Raw genomic sequence first — 22,487 nt, 5'->3', positions numbered from 1 at the left:
ATTTTTTTATAGGAAAGTTCATTTGTCATGTTTAACCATCCAAAGTTCGATTTTAGGGAAGGGGGCTAAAGTTTTAACTTCATACGACATAAACAAATTTCAAATTATTCAAATATTTTTAAATTTAAATAGATATATAAATAAAAATAAATTTAAGTGAATAATAGATGTTTTGTTATTGATAATAAATATTCTTTTATACTGTATTAAATATAAAATAATTAAAGAGATAAGACTTTTAAAATTGATGAAAATTATAAATTTATTTATTTAAATTAAAATGCAACATTTTTACTTATATGATATATTCAAACTTAAAATTTAAAAATAAAATTCAAATTATGATTAGTAAGATTATAATTATTTAAAATTTCAATTCATCTAAAAGTGAGGACATTTGATACCATATATCAATATCTAAAATTAAAATTAAATATATAAATAATATTTTCTTAAAAAAATATATGGTATTTTTTACGTGGAAAAATTATACGTTTTTTACTATTTAACAAAGAATGACATTTAAGATATTAGAAATAAGGGGAATTTAAATCAAATGGCATTTGATTGATTCAGTTAGATGCATGAATTATTATATATCTAATGATTCAATTCTTATCATAAAACATAGTTTAAGTCTAAAAAAATCATAATAAAATAATATTAAAAAAATGCTATATTTCTCAAAAAATAATGCTACATATTAATAAACTATATATATATATATATATATATATATATATATATATATATATATTATTAACAAAGTGCTATATTTCTCAAAAAAAATGCTACATATTAATAAATTATATATATAAAATTTCATTTCAAAGTTGTCTAGGTTATTTAATAAGATAAATTACCCATAATAATAATAATAAAATATTTTTGAAAGTATTACTATCTTTTTCATGAAAAATTAATTCAAGCACTTATAGTACAAAGAAAATTACATTATAATTCAATAAAAATAATAATTATGTACAATAAGTTGAAAGTGTTAGACACGTACTCTCTAGTACACTCATTTAAATATATTTTTTTGAATGGATTAAAATTTATTAAAAATTATAAAATAAGAAGAATTATTAAATATGATGTGAAACTTATAAAAAATTATTTTTAATAAATTTTAACCAATAATAAAAAATGTATGAAAAAAATTCCTAACATTCCTCAAATAAGTTTATTAACTTTAACGTAAATCATTCAAAAGTCACACCTATTACAATTTCTTATTGATTGGCATTACAAAAACCTTTTCATAGTCTCAACTCGTAAAAATTAAACTATTTTTTCATAAGATTATTCCTTATCTTTAAACTTTAATAATTAATAGAAACTGTCACACCGAATGAGTGAATTGACCGATGCAAATTATCTTATTTTAATCAATAATCTAAAATTCAAACTTTTAAGTATAATTACAATAAATATCTGAATAATTTTTTTCCACATATAATAGTCTTACTTGAGTAAAACATAATTAAATGTGCATATATCTAATCATATGTTCATTACATAATCCTCCGTATTTACTCATGGCATTATTTTAAAATAGTAGCAATGCATACTTTTTAATTTTTTTGACGGAAAATACATACTTTTTTAATATATAGTATTATTTTAACAAATTCTTATTATCGATGAAATTTCATATTGGCCTGGATCGTTAGCAAAATCTAAGCTAAAGTTATTTAACATGGCTAATATGAAATTCAAATATACTAATGTATATATTTTTTAAAAATACTAATACGAATTTGTTTTGCATAAAGTGACAAAATTGGAAACTACTCATATGTCAAGTCCATTTTTTCTCTTTTATTCAATTTTCGGCTTTATTAGAAACAAACCACTTGTTTCGTAACCAAATCAAAATAAAAAATACTTAAATTTGACATAACACAGTGAATTTGCTACAATTTTTTTTAGTCTCAACTAGTCAGAAATTATTATACTATTGAAAATTATCAAAATTTTAATAATTACTTTAAATATTATATTTAATATCTATTTAATTGATAATGTGAAATTTCTTATACTCACAATATATCACAAATAATCTCGTGAGATTTATCTAAAAATGCAATATGGTTTGAAAACACATGTTTCAATATTATTATTGTGAATTTTGTCTACTTATATTGTATTTATTTCACTGATTAAAAATTTCTTCCTTTAGATATCATAAATGTGTGACTTTAATCCCATGAATTTTAATTATGTCAATTGAATTTCTCATATATATATATATATATATATATATATATATATATATATATATATATATATATATATATATATATATATATATATATATATATATTGAAAAATATCTAATTAACTCAATTTAAATTTGAGAAATTAAAATCATAAATTTGTAAAACCTAATGAGTCTAATTGACACAACTGAAATTTGTAAAATTAAAATCACATAATTACAATACTTATAGGGTCAAAAGTATAATTAAATCTTCTTTTTATTCTCAAGGTGAAGGGTAAAAAAGCTATATTCTCATACAAACGTGTGAAGTTACTCTTTAATCCACTTATAAATTGCATTACAGCTTATTTTTTATTTAAATTATTTTATATTTTAAAAATGGTCCTACGAATGTTAAAATATGATTATACACATTTTCAAATGGTCCTAGAGTAACATTCATAATAATAATATTTATGGAAATTGGAAATGCAATATCGTACCTTAAAATAAATGCTCATTTGAAACAAAAATCACATACTTACAACTTTATGGTGATATTTGTTTCAAAGTACATGTTATAATATTGCATTTCTTGTTAAGAATGGCTTATTTTTATTTTTGTATACTATGAATGATGATAAAAAGAAATAAGAGGAAAAAAGGTATGTGGTAAGAGTGTTGTCTAAGAAAAAAAAAGTAACACTTAATAATTTGTGTATGTGTGCTTGTGTTAATAGTGCCTTAAGTGTTTTCTTTTTCTTTTTTTCTATAAGATATGTGTGTTTGACAAAGAAGAAATGATGAATAAGGTGAGTGAGAGATCATGGAGTGCTTATGCAATGTGTGAGTGACCTTATAGCATTAAATATGAAAATAAGTGGAGAAAGATTGAGATTATATTGTTGATTATTTTTTCTTGTTATTAATTTTTTTTTATTTTATATTGTTGGTGTGAAACTTAATCGATTGATCATTTGTTTTGTCAGTCGATTGCCAACAAGTAATTATCCTTTAGGCAACTGATTTAAGAAAGGAATTTTGTTACTTGATAGGATTCCTAATCCATTCAAAAGAGTTTTTTAGGGGTCATTGAATTGAAGTTTTCATGTTATCTTTTTCCTATGAAATTTGTGGTAAAGAAAAACAATAAACAACTAAAAGATAAAAGAAAATGTGATAAAGGAAAGTTGTAAATAAAAGATAAATGACGAAAAAAAGTAAATTTGATTTGATTAATTTTGGTGAGGAACCTCTTTTCCCATTTATAATGATCAAAATAGTTACAAAGAACTACATATTTGTTTGCAACTGGTTTTCACGTTCAAATTTTTCCTCCAATTTGGTCTTCCTTGAAATAGGTTTGATTCAATTCTATTGTGCTAGCCAATAGAAATAATCGTTGGTTGTTAGAAACTATCATTAGTCATTAAAAATGAATCTTTTAATTGTTAACCATCAAAAAATGACTATTTTAGTCCCTAACCATTGTTAGCATTGAGCCAAGCTAGAACCCACTTAGATTGTGCAACAATAGTTGACAACCATCGATTGAATTATTCTACCGAATTATCCAATAAACAACTATCCTCAATAACAAATATTTTTAGCACCAAAATATATTAATTTTAAATTAAGTTTATACATTATATATAAAGCTTAAATATTTGTTTGTGACTACAAATATATCACTTTTTTTTTCTTAAGTTCATTTTTTTTTCATTTTTGATCCCCATATTTTTTTTTTCATTTTTAGTCCTATATTAGTTTGAAAAAAATACTTATTTAATTTCTATAGTTGTACAAATTATACTTTTTAATCCTTTTGCTTAAAGATCATTCATTTTAGCTCCTATTAGCCCCTATATAATCATGTTAAGGTCCCTAACAATATAAAATATCAAGAATTAAAAGGTAAAATTTGTATAATGATAGGACCAAAAGAAATCTAAAAATATTTACATAAAGAGTAAAATAGATGATTTTTAAGTATAAAAAAATCATAAAAAACATACTCAAACTAAAAAGAAAAGATATTAAAATATAAGAATTAAAATCATATTTAAGTATTTGTTTTTATAATGATTAACTCTCCTCTTTCTTCCTTGAAAATTATATGTTTTTGTAATGGACATGATTTTATCGGTGAACATTAGTATTAGATGTGTGTCCAAATTCCAAACACATACTCTCTTTCCCCTTGTTGCACAAGGAAGAGTTTTATTTTTTTATTTAAACAGAAGTGCGAACAGCCAACAGGGAATTATGAATACCATTTTCCCAATCCCAAGCACATGAATGATGAACCCGTGAAATAGAGGAGTACTATTAGTTTTTTTTCTTTTTCCCATTATGTGGAAACAACTAGTGAGTACTCGTCTCTCTCACTTGCATGACGAGGCGAGCCCACAAATCCAACCAAAGGCGCGTAAATATTGTCCAAAGTTGCCTTGGGCCATTTACTCAGCGAGAAAGTCGTATATATTATTTACTCCAGACACGATAAGTGGAGCACACCACTACAACCTGCCAAACTAACAAACAACGTAACGCTGACGCAGAGAGAAGAATTTTATTTGGAATTCCTGTTCTATCTTTTTTTTGTTTCTTTAATTATAATTAACATACTATAAATAATCTCGCAACATGCATGAGTCTGTTTTAGACCCCCTCCGAACTGACAGCCTTTGTTTTATATGTTTAATTTAACAAGTTTTCGCGCCGCGGCATTATTGCTAAGAACATGTCTAACTCCATACCTTAATTCGTGAGATTCGCGAGATATTGGTCACGTTGCAATGTTTCATGACAACAGAACGAAGCGGGATTCGATTCCTTCATCACCATCCATAAGTAATGTTTGCTTGATGAAACCAAAATCTTCCAGAACTATTTGTGCATTGTTAACGCAATAATTGCTTACTTAGAATTAGTGTGTTGATTCCCAAGGATCGAGAGCATGATTGATAGACAATATCTAGCCATAATATGAAAATTCAAAAGGGCTTTATGAATCTATTCTCAAACTTGTCACATTATTTTGTCTACAAAATAACAATATTATTTCATCTAAATTTTATTTTATTAAAACAAACTGTTACATTATTAGTATCATCTATTTTTGATTTGTTTGATCAACTTGATTGATATATGTGAAAAGTTAGTTGGCATTCTTTAACATAGATCAAGTTCTCTATTAATAGCTTAGTTCAAGGGTCTCGTTTAGACAAGTCCTCACACTTATAACTTAGGACACAAAGGGTTGTGGATTATCTTGAACCTGGACTGAGTATTTTGTTAGTAATTTGACCGACGATCTTACTTTTAGATTATAACTCGTCTACAATAACAAAAAATCTCTCTGTGTAGGCTAAGTTGTCTGATCTACACAATAACTCAATCATTGACACTGATTCCAACTCTTTCCTTCTAAAATCAAGTTGAAACTTGTAAGATTATATTTTTTCTTTTTTCAAATTAGGATAACCCAATTAAAGAATAAAGTCTCAAATGAGTCTTAAGTCATGACAACGATTACTTCAGTTCAAATTAGGCCTTGTGACTAGCCTTCTAGGTTTATTCTTTGACAAGTACCTACAAAATGATAATTATATATATTGAAAATAATAATATTAGTTTAATTCTTTAAAAAGTCTTGAAATCACAAGCATTTGACGAAAAATTGAATGTTATAGAACAAGGTGGAAGATTATTTTTAATATTTCGTTCTTTAATTTATTTCAAAACAATTCTCATACTCTTATAAAAAGGAAAAAATATGTTTTAAGTTCCTATATTTACCTAAAATCTTATTTTTAATTATTGAAATTTTATATTTTCTAATTTAGTTCTTGTATTTTTTTAAAAAAACTTATTTTTAATCTTCCCTCACAAAACTCTCACCAACAATGCATATTTTTTTATATTTCATTTTTAAATTGATTAAAATGATGTGGAAAATTATTATTTTTTTTTAAAAAGAACTTATTAATATGTTTTTCCCGTACACATAACTTTCAAGTACTTTAATATTGTCTTTGTTTTCATCGTCATTTTTCCACCGTTGTTACAAATTTATTTCCGTATTTTTTTCTGATTTTGTTTGTTTTTAATGTTGTTTTCATGAATTTACATAATAAATAGATAATATAATCTATTTGTCATATAAAAAATGAAACAACATCATTTATGAGAAAAGACTAAAAATAAGTTTTTTTAAAATACATAAACTAAATTGGATTATATAAAATTAGGTGGACTAAAAACAACATTGCATTCGAATGAAAACATCTTCTCTCGCATAAAAAAATAAAATATAGGAAATTGCTCGCGCAGCTGAGAAAAGAAACGCGCGTCAGTGGGGCACATGAAATGTTTACCTAGTCCTTATTGACTTGCTCAATGCTTGATTGTATACGAGTTTCTGAATAACCGAGTGTTTCTAGTATGAATTGTCAAGTTAGGTTAGTTTAATATCGTAATTAATATATCAAAGTCATGCATGAATTAGACAAATGTTTCAGCTGATAGTATTTGCCAAGTTAAATTCTTTTATTCAATTAAGAATCTCAATTTTTTTATTTTTTTTATGAAACACAGTCTCAATTTAGTCTTATCATATTTAGATTTTGGCCTCAAGAAATTAAACATATTGATTTATGTTATAAAATAAGCATAAACAACTAAAAAAACAATAACAAAATGTAATTGATCAATATTAAAGTGTACTAAACAAGAATCTATGCTACATTGGAAAGCTAATAAAAAATAAAAAAATATAATTAAATTCAAGTTTTTTTTGAAACAAATATAACATAAATAAGTTTTTTTTTATGTGTAATCAAATTTCAATACAAGATGAAATGTTTTTTTTACAATATTTTAAAAGCATGCATATTTCATGGGTTCAATTCTAGATACTTTTTAATTTTCATTTTATTTAATCATTTTCACATAAAATGTCATGTTAGTACCAATATATGATATCAAAATTAATGTTTGACTTCAAATGATCAACTTATGAAAAAAAAAAATTTAATCTAAAAAATAGAAAAAATAAATGTGTCAATTTAAAAATATGAAAATCAAAATGATGGATTTAAAATTATATAAGATGAAAATTATAATTTAACCTATAAAAATTTATTTTAATCACTAAATAAATACATATAAATCGTTGCCATACACACATGTATGCACACACATTATTGAGAAAAAATTATTGGATGTTATAGTGGTCATATAAAGGTGAGATGACTTCTTCTTCTTTTTTCTTTTTACAATGGAAAGATATTAAATAATAAATACAAAGATAAAGAGTTGCATCCTAGCAAATGTTTTTCTTAAATTAAGAGTATTTATTTCGGTTGGTTGAATAGTAAGCATAGATGATTTTTTCTACTAAATATGTGAGTTGTTGTAAGTTATAAATCCTCTTATATATTTGAGTTTAATTCTTATAAATAAAAAGAAATCTAATTTTCTTAACATCTTTGGTTATTCTCAAGTGATTTCTTCAACATGGCTTGCTAGAAATGCTTGGCCAACGATCATTAATACTTTTCTAAAATAACAAAATCAATTTTCATACTTTACTAATAAAAAAGAGAGTTTCGATGTAAATATGTAATTTATATTAATTAGATGCACATAAATTATATTCATCAACTTAAACCAATTTCTTCAAAATAAATTCTACTAAATTTTATAACAAACCTACGCTTGCTAAAAAAAAAACAAAAACAAAAACACGTTCAGTCTAACGTGGCGCGGCTTTCACTAATATGTTATAGTTGTTAGTGTGGTCCAAGACTTTTCTAAAAAAGAGAAATTGAAAATGGTTTATCGGTAGAAGTTAGAAACGCGATTTTGAACACATAAAACACGCGTTAGAAGTTTTTGTATGACAAAATAATTAGTGGATGTAACTATCCTAAAGTATGATTACATTCTTCCGAAGGATAGATTAAAATAGCTCTGAAAAGATAGTATACCAAACTTACTTTCTAAAAGATGAAAATATTAAGAATCCCAGTGAATGCCACAGGATTATTTCAACCAATTATCAATGATCACATTATAGAACTGAGGATTTTTTTTAATCTATTTTAGATTATATATATAATCTACTACTTTATGTCACCTCAACTCGAAGTAATTTAAATACACCAATTTTTTAAAGCAAGCTAATTAACTTTTTTTTTATATAAGAGTTTCTATTAATAAATTATTTAACTCATATTTAATATAATTATTAAACAAGTGGTAAGAAATGATTGTTTATATAATCAATTTTTTTAATTTTAAACAAATCAAAGTTACATATGACACAAAAATAATATTTTCTTAAAGTAATTCATTAACTAGGAGGATAATAATAATTATAGTCCTGACAATTTCATTAACAAAACTTGAGATTACTAATTGAAACACGGCGAGGCCCAGCCAGAGCAATTCAGAATTTACTGTACCCACCAGTGTGTAGTGTGTACCTGGCAAGTCAAGTCTGGCTAGCAAGGTCGGTGTCGAACACGTAAAAGAGGCATTTAAATACATACACCATGAATCATTATACTTATACTTATTAGTTGTTGATAAAAATAAAAATCATTGTAACTCATGTCTAATAATGCACTAATAACTCTGTAACACCACCTTCATAATTCCGATTCCAGTTCAAAGCGACTCAAGCACTTGTTCGACTCTTTTATCCTACGCACTCCTCCCTGCTTATCCTGCGCATCTTTCACCTAGATCCTCCCCTTCACTCCTTCACTTTCCTATTTCAGGTACTCATCGATCTATCACACTTACTCTTCAATGTCTCTTTTGCGATCGCCTTTCCTTTTATGGATTACCGTTATTTTATTTTTTATTTTTATATTCCTACAAAATTTACCTTTCCGCCGGTAATAACTTGTTCCGCGTTTCACTGATCTATGATTGATATCTTGGTCTTTAGTTGCACTTTGCTCTGATTGGCTGAAAGTGTTTCGATCCGTTTTTGTTTGCACTGAGATTTTGCTAACCAAAGCGTTGAGCTTACCATAGTGGAAGCCGATACTGATTTCACGGCCGTGTAGTTTTCTTGCATCATTTCTTGTTCAATGATGATGGAATTATGCAAATAATTTGGAATGTAATAATCTCAGTTTTCTATTTGATGTTTTTTCTAAAAGTTAAAGCAGGGTTATGTTGCGTGTTTTAATTAATATGAATCAAATGAGTGGAAGCATTGCGTTGCGTCCGTTCAAATTTTCATATCATGCCACTGAAATGAAGCTATGCTGAGATAAGAAAGCCTGAAACGGCTGTTGAGTCCAATGACACTAGACTCATGGATTGAGTTGCATGTGATTTGGAATGTGTGCCAACTGAAAACCAAACACACTTAAAACTAGAACTCATTGTAATTGGAAAGAAACCACACAGAATAGCACTATTTCCTTCCTTCTTTCCTTTAGAATTGATGAAAGTTGCAATTGCCATCGGGATGTATCTTCTTTTGCAGGAATAAACATCTTCATTGATGGATTTTTTATTTATTTTTGATAGACTTTGTATTCAAGATTAAAAATTAACAGTTGTTAGTATGATTTAATGGCCTATTGGATTATTTCAGTGGGAAAGAATCATGAGTTGTTTCAGCTGTTGCGAAGAGGATGACCTCCATAAGGCTGCTGAAAGTGGAGGACCCTATGTTGTAAAAAATCCAGCAGGTAATTTGGCTCATATAAGCTAGAGCAATGAATCAGGGATGATGTATATGGTTTGCAACTCCAAGCATTCATGCATCTTTGAATGATATTTCCATGTCAATTGGATTGGATATGTAATATGTGATTGAAATGCTTCATTATGAATACTTCATTGTTTTAATTTGTTTGATGTTATTTTACCTGAAAATTGAATTTGACCAAGTTATTGTGATAAATTCTATTGTGCAGGGAATGATGGAAATTATCATGCTTCTCAAACTGCAAAGCAGGGCACTCAGCCTGTTAAACCTCAGCCCATTGAAGTTCCTAATATATCAGCAGATGAACTGAAAGAAGTTACGGATAACTTTGGTCAAGATTCTCTGATTGGAGAGGGATCCTATGGAAGAGTATATTATGGTGTTCTTAAAAGTGGGCAGGCTGCAGCAATCAAGAATTTGGATGCCAGTAAACAGCCTGATGAGGAATTTTTAGCCCAGGTATTTATATGTGGCATCCTTGGCTTTATATTTTTTTTTGTCAGTTCATTAAGTTGTTCAATTCCCATAAATCCTGTTGTTTTTGAACTTTTAGGTTTCAATGGTATCAAGGCTGAAGCATGAAAATTTTGTTCAGTTGCTTGGATATTGCATTGATGGAAGCTCCCGTATTCTTGCTTATCAGTTTGCATCTAATGGGTCTCTTCATGATATTTTACACGGTATATAGTTTTGCCTTTCAATTGGTTAAATACTTAAATTATAACTATTAACATCTCTAACAGTTAATTGAATTGCTTTTCTACATGTTAGAAGAACTGAGGAGTTATAGCTTTTGACATTTTTTTTCTTTTTGTTGCCTCGAGAGGCAATGTCACACTACTCGAGAGATATATTAGTCAAGTCTGTATTTTTATTATTTATAAATGTTCTCATAATTGTTGTTGTACATGCAGGCAGAAAAGGTGTTAAAGGAGCACAGCCTGGTCCAGTTTTGACATGGGCACAAAGAGTAAAAATTGCTGTAGGGGCTGCAAGAGGACTTGAATACTTGCATGAGAAGGCTGATCCACATATTATTCACCGGGACATCAAGTCAAGTAATGTGCTAATCTTTGATGATGATGTTGCTAAAATTGCAGATTTTGATTTATCAAATCAGGCTCCCGACATGGCTGCACGTCTTCATTCTACTCGTGTCCTTGGAACCTTTGGTTATCATGCTCCGGAGTAAGACATGATTATCAACTTATCAATTTCCTTTCTGCCACAGTTGACTAAAGTCAATAAACAAACATTATATCTGGAGAAACAAACTTTTGATTATATCTAGTGCCCTGGCCTCAGACTGCTGATTTACTATCTGTCTAATCTTGTGGATGCAGATATGCAATGACTGGACAATTGAATGCTAAGAGTGATGTATACAGTTTTGGCGTTGTCCTTCTGGAACTTCTGACTGGAAGGAAACCCGTTGATCATACACTACCACGTGGACAACAGAGTCTGGTTACTTGGGTACTAGTTTAAGCTATATCTTATCTTTAATCCCCTCGCCCCTGAACACACACTCCAGTCAAAAGGAGGAAAAACTAAAGTTTTTTATTATGGTCTATTGTCGATTCTAAAATCCTAGCTGATGAAACTGATGACAGCAATTGATGTATATTGTTTCAGGCTACACCAAAACTCAGTGAGGATAAAGTCAGGCAGTGTGTTGATACAAGACTAGGAGGAGAATACCCACCCAAAGCTGTTGCTAAGGTGCTTACTTCAATTTAGTGTATTTTTCTTCATTTAATTTTATTTTCCCATTCTCTTGCTAAGGTGGTATTGAATGTCCGTGAAAATATTCTATAGATTATATATTATTTGAAATTGTATGCATATGAATTGGAAAACTCTAGAGATAGCATCAGAATTCTATTTTTGGTTTAGGTAGTGTATACTGAATATGCAAAAGACCAAATTTTGAATCTAAAACTGTTGTATCATTCCCTTTAGGTGGAAATTTGTTGGATATATTAATTAGTTGAGCAATCGGAAGACAATGTCTTTATGTTTTTTATGATCTCAATTTCAGTAAGAGTCATTATGCTAGAGGAAAATATACAAATGTTTTAATGCAGAAACAGTATACAATTTTTTCTCTCTTTGGGAATCTTTATTGAAACACAGATACCCAGAAGATAAAATATATACTTGAACAATACTCATGGATAACAACGTGATACTTGGTTAATTACAGATGGCCGCTGTTGCTGCACTGTGTGTGCAATATGAAGCTGATTTCAGACCAAACATGAGCATTGTAGTCAAAGCTCTTCAACCTTTGTTGACTGCACGACCTGGACCTGCCGGTGAAACACCAAATTAATCTTTGTATCACTTTCTCTCTATATTTGTGAGTATGTGCACAAGTGTGCATGCAAAATATAAGAGACTGCTTCAGAAGCTGGTGGTAAATTGCTCAGACATGACTCTATATCCCATTGTTTACACTGCATTCATTTTGTTCATAATCCATGAGGTTCTTTGTGGTTTTCTTGCTTTTATTCATTTTATTGTATTTGCTTTCTCTATTTTTTCCCCCTTCTATCCTTTTACTTCTGGGATGATTGCCATCTTTACGATGAAGTGTTGGGAAAAACTACAAAACAGAATTGTGTATACTCAAAGCTAAGAGCAAGTCAATGGACTATCTCTACTGGAAACAGTTATTCACCAAGAGCCGTTCTTATCAGATTGATTCTTTTAATTTTTTCTTAAACTGTTTGTCAAATTGAGACTTGTATAAATTACTCATAATTTCAATTCCAATGTTTTAGGAAAAAAAAGAAAATATCGTTTCACTGCTGAATGTTGTGGTTGTTGTTTCGTTTGTATTTAATTTTTTAATCATATAGATTTTTTATGCTCGAATGATTTGTGTTATCTTGCAATGCAAAGTGTTTTAGGATCATACAAGTGTTCTCTAAAGTGGGATCATACAACTTTTATTATGGCTTCTATAATTTTACACATAATAATGATTTGGTTACCTCACCTACCTGTGATAAATTGTGTCTAAATAAGGTTTGCTTTGCACCGGTTGTACGGTGAGGACATGGTGTCGTTCTCCTCTTCTCTGTTAGGTGTTTGGATAAAAAATAAACAGGAGGATTCTGATTTTTAATTGAAATGATTTCAACGTATTGAGAAGCCTTGGAAACAAAATGGAATTGCAATGACCTATTCTTTGTCTCTCTCCTTTATTCTACGTTTCCTATCACTTGCTCGCACCGCCATTAGTGACTAGATTTGTGACCACTGCGAGGAGAAGATCTTCTGATTCGAAAATGGTGTCCTCCTCGTCTATCCTCACTCCCCGAACGGAAATTACCATGGAAGTTTTCGGCGGTGGTGTCAAGGTGGAGGAGGAGACTGCGGTGGAGCGAATCTGACAAAGAAAGAGAGAGAGAGAGAAATACCTTTGCCATGAAAAATTATCAATTAAAATAAAAACTGGTATCCCATGCTTTGTGTACATGATACAATCTCAAGATCTCAGCCATTGATTATTTTATGGAATTAATTAAGTTTTTAATTTTAAATTTTTTTAAATTTAATTTTTAGTTGTTAAATTTTTGTTTGATTGATTAAGGTTCCTTAAATTTTTTTGATTAAAATTTTTAGTCCTTAAATTATTTTTATTTGATTGATCAAGATTTTTTAACTTTTTTTCCTTAACCTTTTTAGTTTCTAAATTTTTCAATATTTTTATTTTTAGTTTTTGAAATCTTATTAAATAAATAAAAATAATCGATTCAAATTTTGTTCACGGATTAAAAATTAAATTTTTTAAAAGTTAAAAATCTTCACTAAATAAATAAAAGTTTAAGGACTAAAAATCTTAATAAAAAAAAGAAACTTTACCATTCAAACAAAAAAGTTTAGAGATTAAAAATCAAATTTTAAAAAAATAAAAAATTAAAAGTTTAGTTAATCATATTGTTATATCCAAGGATTTGAAAAAACTTATGCATAGTTGGAGACCTAATAAACTTGTGCACGATAGAATTGACCATGCTTAGAGATCAAACCAAAATTTATAATAAAATTAACATCGATTAATCTACATTGAAAAATTTAATTAATTATTTTTAAGTGAATTTTTTCTTCTAATTATATTTTTTCATTCACAAATATTGAATTCATCTATGTTGAGTGTTACTTAGACCAACAGGATGTTGGAATTTTAGGATATAATTTTTTTAATATACTGTTTACTATCAAATAAAAATAATCAGTCTCATTAGTCAATAAATCAAACTTAGGAGCAGGTAACCCTTATCGTCTGGCTAGTAGAGGTGACAGATTTGATTTTCAATTTGCTAGTTAAATCCATAAGGTTATGAGATTAAAATTACCGGTTTACATTGTATATTTAATTACAAATTTTATGTAATATTTTTAAAAATTCACGTGATATTTAATTAAAAAAATCGTGTGACTGAACTGTCAATTTTAATTAAATATCTTCAATTTTTCACATTGAGTGTTTCCACTCCGCACACTATCCCGTGTATAATTTAGACTCAAATCGTCTTTATAATGCGCTAACCTTATCCTCTTAATTATATTAATGGTAACAAGTCATTCAAGTCCACCTGGCCACAAATAATCGTGCGGGTTTGCAAAACCAAAGGGCGACTTCAAAGTATCTATGGACTGAAAAATGGTCCAGGCCTCAACTATATATTCTTGGCCATCACGATGTAAGCAAACATTATCTACCATCAACTCAACACAGAAATCTTATTCAGGAAATAACAGCCTCACTTATTATAGGAAGATTATTTTCCATCATAGCAATAAACCGTTGTTCAAGAAATAGTGGTGTCCTAATTAATCCTTCCTCCTAAAATTTCTGAAAACCAACGTGAATTCTGAACACTCATTCATCTTGAGGCTGCCCCTTCTCATCAATTCCAAGAAGATAGAAAAGCTTGCTAAACTAGCTACCTATATAAACTCCTTTGAATCATTGTAGTGATGTGTGATTCATACATACAAGAATATACTAATCAATTATATATATATACATCATCCTCCCGTACAAGAAATCAATAAAAGGGAGGAAATCTATATTTCATCTTTCCTATTGTTCTATCATTATAAAAAAAAAAAAAATCTCAAAAAGGAAAAAAAAAAGAAAAAAGAAAAATGGTAAACGGAAAAATACTTGTATCTGGAGTTTCCCTAATCCTTGTGGTGGGTGTTGCCATCGGTGTGGTGGTTGTTGTTAATAGAAAGGACACATCTGATCCTGAAGTAGCAGCTCAGCAAAAATCTGTGAAGGCAATGTGTGAAGGCACCGATGACCCTAAACTTTGTCATGATACTCTTAGTACCGTGAAAAGCTCGAGTGTCTCAGACCCAAAGGCATACATAGCTGCTGGAGTGGAAGCAACGGCGAAGAGTGTGATCCAAGCGTTGAACATGAGTGATAGGCTCAAAGTGGAACATGGAGACAAAGACCCTGGCATCAAAATGGCCCTTGATGATTGCAAGGACTTGATCGAATTCGCGTTGGACAGCATCGAGTCCTCGGCTAATTTGGTTAATGAACACAACATTCAAGCTTTGCATGATCAATCTCCTGACCTCAGGAACTGGTTGAGTGCAATTATCTCGTACCAGCAATCTTGCATGGACGGGTTTAACAACGGGACAAACGGTGAGGAAGAGGTTAAGAAACAATTGCACACAGATAGTTTGGACCAAATGGGGAAGCTCACTGGCATAGTCCTTGACATTGTCACTAATTTATCCAAAATCCTTCAGAGTTTTGACCTCAAGTTGGATTTGAACCCGGCTTCTCGTCGTCTTCTCGAGGTTGATGCTGAAGGGTTCCCTACGTGGTTCTCTGCTGCAGATCGCAGGCTACTTGATAAGATGAACCAAGGAGATGCACCCCCACCCAATGCAGTGGTTGCCCTAGATGGTAGTGGCCAATTTAAATCCGTTAAGCAAGCTATTGACTCCTACCCTAAGAATTTCAAAGGCAGATTCATTATTTATGTTAAAGCTGGTGTTTATAACGAGTATATCCTTATTCCCAAGAAGTCAGAGAATATCATGATTTATGGTGATGGCCCTACCAAGACCATTATTACTGGTAACAAAAACTTTATAGATGGCGTCAAGACAATGCAAACTGCCACCTTCGGTAAGTTGATTAATATCATACATACATTCTCTCTTCCATATCCTTTTTATTCTTCTTTTTTCTTCCTATTATATCTCTTAATTTCAAGATATCTGAATGGATTAAGTTAATCTTTACCTAACGTATCGTTGAGATTTATTAAATTTTTTAATGTAAATTGAAAAACTTGACCATGTGCGTGGCATGTAGAAATTAATCGAATCATATGTTAGAAAAAGAAAAGAAACACTAGAGATTAATTAGAGAGAAAATTCTCTTTATTTATTTGACACACATGACTACATGATTTTGGTGTTCTATTTATAATAAAACAACTCATAATCATTACATAATTATTTAATTAAGACACTAAATAGGCATAGTGTCATAACCCTTTCAATATATAACTACAAAAAAAATAAAATTCTTTGATTCTTATTAAGTCACACTCATTTATCTTCTAATAGTAATTCATAGTCCTTTATTTTCTATTTCCTATTATTATTTCTAACATCTCCTCCCTTAATTAGAAAGTCCTCAATTAATTTTTTTGCACTCCAAGTCTTGCTTTCAATCTTCTAATATCTTCAAATTTGAGGGACTTAGTGAAAATATTTAGAACTTGATTTTGTGTTTTCACATGAAAAAACTCCACTTCTTTCTTTTTGGCAATCTTTTTCCCTAAACCTAAACACTCATTTAATTTGACTTCAATTGGTTCAAGACTCTTAGGAAGTTTTGATAACTCAAGTATCATTCTTCTTGATGACATTAATTTCATTCTCCATGGCTTGTCTTCACCTTTTGTCTTTCATATTTTCTTCAAAGGTTAAAGACTCATTGTCAACAAAAAGACAAAGCAAATCATTTATATAAGTTCAGTTTCATCATATATATCTTGAAGACTTCTCATTTTTCTTGGTCTTTCACTTGAACTCCTTTTGGAAGATGATGCTTCAATCAAATTCTACTTCTATGCTTATATACAACAATCTTCTCATTGCTTGGATTGTACAATTTGTAGTCTTTTGAACTTGCATCATAACCAATGAACACATGCATCACACTCCTATCGTCAAGCTCGAATCTTCCTTGGTCAGACATATGAGCATATGAAATGCTCCCAAAGACTTGAGATGATCAACTCTTGGCTTCACTCCATTCCATGCTTCTTGAAGTGTTTGGCTTTTGACATTCTTTGTAGGAGAGCTGTTAGAAAAATAAACTCCATGTGGAATAGCTTTGGCCCAAAACTTCTTGGGCATAGACTTAACTTTCAACATACATCTAGTCATATTAATAATAGTTTTATTTTTTCTCTCTTTACTAACCCATTTTGTTGTGTGGTTCTAGGAACCATTATAGGGTGGTGAATTCCATTATTTTCATAAAACTCATTGAAGTTTTTTGATGTGAATTTGCCACCTCTATTGGATCTTAGAGCCTTGATTACATAGTCACTTTCCTTCTCTACAAGAGCCTTAAAATTTTTAAAAATTACAAAAGCCTTGGATTTTTGCTTCCTACTACTAAAGTTACTTTCCTTCCTACTAAAGTTATCAATAAAGAGCAAAAAATATTTTTGTCAAATGAAAGAGGATCAATTGGTCCACACACATTGGTGGGCACAAGTTGGAAAGGTACCTTTGCTTTTGATTCGGCTTCTTTGGGAAAACTTTTTCTTGCATGCTTGCCAAGAAGACATGCTTTGCACAATTGATTAGGATGGTTGATGTGAGATATCCCCTTCACCATCTTCTCATCTTCTCAAACTTCATATTCTAACACCATGCTTCATCTTTTATGCTAGCCTTTAAGCATTTTGCTTCATTGGTCTTAATGCTCAAAGTGAACATTCTATTTCTTGACAATTATCTTTAAGCCGCAAACAATTATCTTTCATGAGAACTTCATACCCCTTCTCAACAAGTTGTCCCAAACTCAAAATATTACTTTTTAGTTTAGGAATATAATAAACATCATTGATCATTTTGTGAGCACCATCTTTTAAGGAAATTAAAATGATATCTTTCCCTTGGATTTGTACCTTGGAAGAATCATCTAAGGAAACATTTCCCTTCACCTTTTCTTCAAGCTTCACAAATTTCTCTTTGTAACCGCACATGTGATTAGTTGCTCCATTGTCAAGATACAACAAGTTGTCATCATGATTTTCTTCTTTATTATGTGCTAGCAATAGTGCTGACTCTTCATCTTCTTATTTCTTATCAACAAAATTGACTTTTTCTTCAACATTGGATTTACACTCCCAAGAAAAATGACAATGCTTATGACAATTATAACATTCAATATTGGCTTTACACCCCCATGAAGAATGACCATACTTATGGTAATTATAGCATTTAATATTGGCTTTACACTCCCATAAAAAATGATCATACTTATGGCAATTGAAACATTCAATGTTAGATTTATCATACCTAATTTCATTTGTTCTTCCAAAATATTGTCTCTACCTCTTCCTCTTTCATAACCTCTAGTGAATTGATAACTTCTTTCATTATTATCACAATTGCCACGATCTCCTCTTCCTTGGCCATGTCCACATCCTTTTCCACAACCACATCCTCTTTGGCTTTTTTCTCCTCCATTTTCTTTCAAAAAAATTGGCTTTAAGAACTTGCTCCAAAGGCTCATTGTTTCTTCTTTTGAACCTTTCTTCATATGCTTGAAGTGAATCCTATAATTGGTCCACGATCATTGACTCGATGTCTTTTGACTCTTCAATTGCACAAACCAAAAAATCAAATTTTACGGTTAGAGAATGAAGAATGTTCTCTACAACGTGAACATCTTCCATATTTTTCCCATAATGCTTCATTTGGTTCACAACCATTACCACTTTATTACCAAAAATCCAAAATTGACTTGGACTCTTTCATACACAGGGATTCAAACTCTCTATGGAGAGTTTGTAGACACACCTTTTTCACCTTGTCAACACCTTCAAGGGATGTCCTCAAAATCTCCCAAGCTTCTTTGGAGGTGGAGGCATTGGACACCATCTCAAACATGCCTTCATCTAAACCTTGATAGATGAATGTAAGTGCTTGTTGATCATTCTTCTTCATCTTCAACAAAGTCTCTTTCTCATTTTGTGACAAAGAACCCTCATTTTCATGTTGTCTATAACCTTTCTCCACAACCTCCCAAGCATCTTGGGAACCTTGCCAAACTTTCATGCAATTACACCAATTATCATAATTCCCTTTTGTAAGACTAGGGAATTGAAACAAGTTTGAGTCATTGTTTGTCATCTCTCACCTCACTAGTATTTCACTCCCTTCACCAAGTATTTCTCACAATTTGGAACCTAAGCTCTCATGTCACTTTGTTAGAAAAAGAGAAGAAGAGACTAAAGATTATAGGAAATATTATCTTTATTTGACACACGTAACTACATGATTTGATGTTCTATTTATAGTAGAACAACTCATAAGCATTACATAATTATTCGATTAAGACACTAAATGGACATAATATCATAACCCTTTCAATTCATAGTGATTACAAAAAATAATATCCCTTAATTCTTATTAACTCACACTCTTTCATCTTTTAATAGCAACTCACAATACTTTGTTTTCTAATTACTATTATTATTTCTAACATCATAATCATCTAAATTCTAGAAGTGCATTATTAACTGACTCTGCGTGATTATTATGCACACAGCCAATACTGCACCTGGATTCATCGCAAAGTCAATCGCATTCGAGAACACCGCTGGCGCGAAGAAGCACCAGGCAGTGGCATTCAGAAACCAGGGAGACATGTCGGCCATGTTCGACTGCGCCATGCACGGTTACCAAGACACATTGTACGTCCACGCGAACCGTCAATTCTACCGCAACTGCGAAATCTCCGGCACCATAGACTTCATCTTCGGAGCATCTGCAACCTTAATTCAGAACTCAAGAGTCATAGTAAGGAAGCCAGAAGCAAACCAATTCAACACAGTGACCGCAGATGGAACCAAGCAGAAGAACATGGCCACAGGAATTGTGCTCCAGAACTGCGAGATCTTGCCGGAGCAGGCTCTGTTCCCTTCAAGGTTCCAAACGAAATCGTACTTGGGGAGGCCGTGGAAGGAGTTCGCGAGAACAGTGGTTATGGAATCGAACATTGGCGACTTCATTCAGCCAGAGGGGTGGACCCCTTGGGATGGGAACCTGTATCTTGATACGTTGTACTATGCTGAGTATGCTAACGTTGGACCTGGTTCTAACGTTCAAGGAAGGGTAAAGTGGAGGGGTTACCATCCCAATATTAATAAGAACGAAGCTGCACAATTCACTGCTGCCCAATTCCTCAGAGGTGGACCTGCTGGAGATGCTGATGGTTGGTTGAAGGCTACTGGCGTTCCTTATACTATTGGTTTCACCAAATAGGGCATCATACTGCAGCCTAATCTTGGGAAGATTTTTTTTGTTATTTTGTGTGCAAATTAATGTGTCTATGTAGAATAAATAAATTAGCTTTGTTTTCAGCACAGTTGTTGTGATTCTTCTTCCAAGCTAGGGTGGAATCATATCATATCTTGTACAAATTAAACATGAGAAAACTGTACAGCTAATACATGTGAAATTTTTATATTGTTTTTTGAAAAATGACCTCATAAGTGTATTATGGGGAATCAATATATGGATATTCATGCATCTTAAACACCAATCTAATATTTTTTTTCTCTCTCTTATATCATATCACTTATAATTATATTTATACTTTTTTTTTCTCCCAGCATGTCAAAATAGCACAAAGGTATCTATACATCATTATCTTCTGGTCTAAGATCGAGTTATATTTGATCAAAGAGAGAGCATTACTTATTTGCATGAAGAAAAAAAAAATATGAGAAATAGAAAATTGTAAACTAAAAGTTAAAATATATTTTAATTTTTAAAAAATAAAAAATTGAAACAATTCTTAAAAACTATTCGCTGTATATATGTGTTATACATATTTTTTGGATTTTTTTATTTTAGAAAAATATTTTTTAAAACCAAAAAACGAAGAGTCCTTTTTGCTTACAAGAAAAACAAAGAATTCTTAATAATAAGGTAAAGGAAAAATCTTGATTTGAGATAATTGTGTAAGAGCCGGTTTTCAGTTGGCAGTTAGAACTTGTTAATTTGATTACGTGAAAAAGGAAGTAGAAATGATGAAAGTAAGATGGAAATAATTATTTTTTTTTTCTGTTTTTTGAATAAAATGAAAAGGAAATACAAAAATTTTGGTGGATCCCCGCGTGAAAATAATTTCCTCCCAAATTAAGCATGAAATCTTTCCTTTTCTTTATTATTCACAAAATAATCTTTCATTTTCAGAATCTGTCACTGCATGGAATTGATTATTGTGTAAGTGATTTTTTTAATGTTTTTTTGTTTTAATTTTTTAAATTTAATAAATTATTTATAATATAAGAATAAACAATAAATTTAGTGTCTGAATTTGTCATACATCTCTTTCAAAATGTATTTTACTACTCAATTTAGTCATTTCATGTGAGAAGTGTTACAGTTAATAATAATTTATGCAACAATTTATTGAACATTATATTTTAAATTGTTTGCCTCTCTCTTTTATTCTATCGTTCATTACATTTTAAATTTAAATATTTTTTTCTTTCTCTCTCTTAATTATATATGGATTATTTTATTGCACAATTTTGTTACAGGTATAATTTCTCATTCATAAATGAGATCCGTTTCCTTTAATGAAATTGTAAGCATAATGTAGATGACACGGATGAAGATAGGATTTAAATGAAAGCAACTTTTTGTTTTTGTTTTATCCTTTCCTATTTACTCGTTTTATTAATGATCATCAATTGATTCACACCTGGTTGAACTAATTAAATTGGAATTTGTGTCATAACATAAAATATCTTAATTACAAATCTCCTAACGTGTCATCATGTCGTGCTAAAATTTATAATAATAATAATGTGTCATAATTACACATTAAATTGATTTAAAAAACTTACAAATTAATTTAAATAGACAATCATTAATTATATTTAAAATTATATTATTATGTGCAGATTTAGTTCTTTTATCTAGGTGAACATTTCTAATCAATTTATTTTGTGAATCTCTTGAAGATGCCACGTGTAACTTACTTTTTTTTTAAACATTTTCATTTATTTCTTTTATATATAATAAATATAGAGTATATATATATATATATATATATATATATATATATATATATATATAATATAATATAATATAATATAATATATCAAATATGAAATATAATAATAATAATACTATATTAAAAAAATTAAATGAATTAATATCAATAATTTTTTGAAATTATTTTATTTAAAATATTAAAATATATATTATACAAGTTATCAAACATTCAAAATA

General features: G+C 29.7%; 2 protein-coding genes across 2 annotated transcripts; both read left to right on the top strand.

Annotated features, from left to right (window-relative positions):
- The first annotated feature begins 8,776 nt into the window (after nucleotides 1-8,776).
- On the top strand, nucleotides 8,777-12,757 carry LOC114378051 (pto-interacting protein 1-like). Its single transcript, XM_028336564.1, has 8 exons — nucleotides 8,777-8,994; nucleotides 9,828-9,924; nucleotides 10,153-10,403; nucleotides 10,498-10,624; nucleotides 10,859-11,132; nucleotides 11,288-11,420; nucleotides 11,580-11,666; nucleotides 12,151-12,757. The coding sequence occupies exons 2-8, from the start codon at nucleotides 9,840-9,842 to the stop codon at nucleotides 12,277-12,279; spliced, it is 1,086 nt and encodes a 361-aa protein (XP_028192365.1). The 5' UTR covers nucleotides 8,777-8,994; nucleotides 9,828-9,839; the 3' UTR covers nucleotides 12,280-12,757.
- A 1,353-nt stretch (nucleotides 12,758-14,110) lies between these two features.
- On the top strand, nucleotides 14,111-20,784 carry LOC114378041 (pectinesterase-like). Its single transcript, XM_028336552.1, has 2 exons — nucleotides 14,111-16,113; nucleotides 19,789-20,784. Exons 1-2 carry the CDS (start codon nucleotides 15,108-15,110, stop codon nucleotides 20,502-20,504), a joined length of 1,722 nt encoding a protein of 573 aa, XP_028192353.1. The 5' UTR covers nucleotides 14,111-15,107; the 3' UTR covers nucleotides 20,505-20,784.
- The last annotated feature ends 1,703 nt before the right edge of the window (nucleotides 20,785-22,487 follow it).

The sequence above is a fragment of the Glycine soja genome, chromosome 2 (genome assembly GCF_004193775.1).
Source record: "Glycine soja cultivar W05 chromosome 2, ASM419377v2, whole genome shotgun sequence".
Lineage (NCBI taxonomy): Eukaryota > Viridiplantae > Streptophyta > Magnoliopsida > Fabales > Fabaceae > Glycine > Glycine soja.
Note: the sequence above shows the minus strand (reverse complement) of the source record. Positions and strands in the feature narration are given on the sequence as shown.